Consider the following 4,114-nt stretch of genomic DNA (forward strand, 5'->3'; position numbering starts at 1 on the left):
GTTAGCTGTCCTGGCTATGCTCCCTCCCAGCTTCTTGTGCACCTGTCAGAGCTGAAAAGTCCTTGACTAGGGTAAACACTACTTAGCAACAACTAAAACATCAGTGTGTTATCAACATTATTCTCATACTAAATCCAAAACACAGCACTATACCCATTACTAGGAAGAAAATTAACTCTATCCCAGCCAAAACCAGGACATCCAAAAAGCCCTAAGACCACGAATACTGAGAATAAAGAACCATGGCTGTTAAAAATGTAGTCTCAACGTACTCTTATATGTCATTGGAATCAAATTACAACACTTTAACTTGACTGGGTATCTGACTGTTATGCCTGCCTTGCTTTTCATCATATGAAAATAAGTTGTTAGTTAAGAAATAAACAAAGAGATTGTTACTTTAACATCACTCCTCTGTAATTCACTTGTTCCAATTAATAAAATAAATGAAAGAATTGTCTACAGGAAGCTATTTTGTCACCACAGTACATTTACTGTATGGTGGTTTATAATATAATATATTATTAAATTATTCTTTTTATATTAAAATGTAATAATAACATACAATACTGTACTAATATATAATAATACAATAATCAGTCTCCCCAGTGCAAAAAAGCTCAGGAGCCAGAACTTGGTTGGATCTTGTGGGTAAGCATGATTGACTCATAGCTACACATACATGCAAGGTCAGCCCAAATGAGAGAATTGCAGACTTCCCTGCTGGCATGAACTTTCATTTCCCAGGCAGGTGCACTCAGATCAGGAATTGAGTAAATGTGTGGCTTTGCATAATGTGGGTGATTGGACTCCACTACTCAAGCCCTCATGCTCTTCAATTATGCGAGAATAAACCTCAATGATTAATGGTCTCTATATTTTGGCAGAAATGGGAGAGGAAGCTTCTGGTTTGCTTCAGCATGCAAAACGTTAAACTAAATAAGTAATACTGGTTTTGGTGAGTTTTTGCAAATGTATAATCCATGGATGCATTTAAGATGACACATTCAAGCAATTTACAAATATATGTATCTGTAGTAATTGCTGTCTTTTGTACATTTCAGGTATCATTTATCTCCTGAGCATAAGTATCCAGCCCAAACTTTGGACTGTCTCACTGCTACTGTACACTTTTTGAAGACTGCAGAAAACTACGGCGTGGATTCTGATCGGATTATTCTTTGTGGGGATAGTGTAGGGGGCACTTTTACTGCTAGTGTTTGCCAAGAACTGGTAAACAGAAGAGATATCCCAAAGATACGTGCCCAGGTACTGATCTATCCGTTTCTCCAAGCATTGAACTTTAATCTGCCATCTCACCAGAAAAATGCTTTCGTTGGCTTCTTGTCCCGGGAACATACAGTCCGTTTTATTCTGAAGTACTTGAAAAAGGATTGCTCTATGAAGGAAGCTATTTTAGCAGGTTCCCATGTTCCCGAGAAGATGAATTTGAAGTATAGGAAATGGATATATCCAGATCTTATTCCAGAGATATTTAAACTGGGCTATAAACCGCCGTTACCCACTTCATTTTTACCTCAAGTCCATGAAGAAACAACAGAACTGTTTGAGACAAGATTTTCCCCACTGTTAGCGGAAGATACTGTTGTTTGCCGCCTACCTGATACCTGCATAATTACCTGTGAGCATGATGTGCTCAGAGATGACGGATTGTTGTACAAGAAGCGGTTAGAGGACAACAATGTAAAAGTGACCTGGTACCACATGGAAGAAGGCTTCCACTGTGCACTAGGATTTTTTGGTTATGGTATTTTCTCTTTTCCATCATCAAGTAAAATGGTGAACCACACTGTAAACTTTATAAAAGGCTATTAAAATATTTTCTTGAATACAGTTAACTGGTATGCAGACAAAGTGTATTTCAATTAACTATTTACTAGCTATTTGTACATTAGAATCTAGGCAAGAAATAATATGGTAAGATTAGCATGATCTGATTAATTTTCAATCGCTATTACTTGGGAATATGATGTATTTTTCATCTTTTTTTTTTTTTTAAACCCATTAATTGGTATGCTTGTTTTGCTGTTCTCTTCTTACGTTGTAAGAATTTTTGTTCTCTTCTTACGTCAAAGAATAAAAACTCACCGCCGCAAAAAACATTTTAAAGCTTGCAATGTATGCGTAATCGGCAATGTGCATACGCATATCCACATAATACACACAAAATCAGCATCACAGAACAGATAAAATGCCCCCGCAACGCCTCTGGAGATTGAAGATACTTTCAGTACTTCTGAGATGAGTAGTAATCATCATGAGATTATGTGTATAGGCAACCACTAGCTGTGGATTTGGTTGTAAAATCTGAAGGAGGGAATTGGGTGTACTTACAAATCTGATTTTAAAGGGAAATGCCTGACACAAGGGAAGTACAGAAATGTGAGCAGATACCTGTAAGTATCTGAGACTGGCAACACAGATGCAGTGAGGGAGTACCACACAAATATAACTGACTGTCCTCTAAACTATATTCTATAAAGTTCCTTTCTGAGAAGCATTTGGCTATATTGAGGGAAGACAGAGACATAGTGGTTTTTGCCTTTTTGTAATCACATAAATAATCAACTTGTTTACTTGGAATTTGGGGAGAAAGTATGTAAACAGCATGGAAGCTGCCAAAATAATTTCTGTGAATATCCAAAACACGAAGGAAAAAAAATCTCAGCTCAACTGTTACATTGCTTATTAGGACAGATCCACCTTTGCTAAACACAGATGCCAAGATAATTGCCATCGCATGCCAAAATAGCTAGCCACGCAATGCCTAGGAATTCTAAAATATTTTGTCATTGTTATGCAACCACCTTGCACTTGTAATATCTACGCACACACAAGTGTATCTTCATTCTCTGCCAGCCAAACTGTGAGTAGGAAGAAAATGGTGGGTTGTCACCTTATTAATTAAATGTGGTGACAAGTTAGCAGTTACAAACCTCTGGAGCAACAAGTTGTTACTTGTGAATTCTTGTTCTCCAGTCCCTCACAGAAAAATGAAATTATTTCTTCATGCTCTGTTGACACAGCAGATATTTTGTTTCATTTTTCCTATTGCAGGTATTAGCAATTTACTCTTCAAGAACAAAATTCTTCCAGGAGTAAATAATATGATAAAGTTCCAAATGTTCCACTGTTTGAGGATTACAGGATTTGCTTTGGTTATGCAACCTGATGTGAAATTGGCGATTCATTTTGGCTTCTGATCTCAAGATTAAGGTTGGCTTACCAGCTTACCAGCTGAAGCTAGGCCAGCAGAGTCGGTATCTGCTGTAAAAGTTATGCAAAAAGCTGGATGAAATTTGAGCAGTTAATCCATGCCTATTCTGCCAAGGCTGTACTGTTATCTGTACATGAGCAAGCTGGCTTAAAGTTAGTTTGGGTATGACTTCATGAACTTCAGTCAAACCTATGAGAATCATTAGGCTTATCTTTATTTAAGATAATTTTTATTCATGTATCGCTCTTCTTTGCATGTTCTATAGCAGGCTTTGTTTTTTGATGATTCTTTGCAGGTACAGAGATGATTGGAAGTGCCAGAACTAAGGATGTTCACACAATTGCACTTTGTATGTTTTAAGTTACGAGATGATGACATATGATCATACTATTTTACATACATCTCATTCAGTGCAGCGTGTACTATACTCCTGTCGTGAATGAGTGGTTTAGAGGCAGCTCAAAGAATCACTGTTGAAAGTGATTTGCATAGAAATTTATAAAAGCACAACAGCAGAGTTCGATGGCAAGGTTCACTCTATCACTTACTACACGGATGAAGCATACAAAGGAAAAGAGCATGGGAAACTGAGGAGTCCTTGGCTGGTGTAAATACTACTTAGCAACAACTAAAACATCGGCGTGTTATCAACATTATTCTCATACTAAATCCAAAACACAGCACTATACCAGCTATTAGCAAGAAAATTACCTCTATCCCAGCCGAAGCCAGGGTATCGTGTTAGAACTGAGTTGGGATGACTTATACAGAGGCCGAGAATGAAAAGGTTAAGGAAGACCCTCCCTTGAGTCACGAGGTTCAGAGTAGACCCGGCTGGACCTACCCCTAGTCCCAGACTTGGTCAACGGTATATGT

The 4,114-nt window shown here is 37.8% G+C and overlaps 1 protein-coding gene across 1 annotated transcript in view; it reads left to right on the forward strand.

Annotated features, from left to right (window-relative positions):
- The window catches only part of LOC104075149 (arylacetamide deacetylase-like 4), a 9,331-nt gene extending 7,495 nt beyond the window's left edge, over nucleotides 1–1,836 (forward strand). Inside the window, exon 4 of the mRNA XM_009575562.1 lies at nucleotides 1,065–1,836. Within this exon, the coding sequence (XP_009573857.1) occupies nucleotides 1,065–1,836 (772 nt within the window). The remainder of the gene's footprint in view (nucleotides 1–1,064) is intronic.
- The last annotated feature ends 2,278 nt before the right edge of the window (nucleotides 1,837–4,114 follow it).

The sequence above is a fragment of the Fulmarus glacialis genome, unplaced genomic scaffold, assembly GCF_000690835.1.
Source record: "Fulmarus glacialis isolate BGI_N327 unplaced genomic scaffold, ASM69083v1 scaffold4054, whole genome shotgun sequence".
Lineage (NCBI taxonomy): Eukaryota > Metazoa > Chordata > Aves > Procellariiformes > Procellariidae > Fulmarus > Fulmarus glacialis.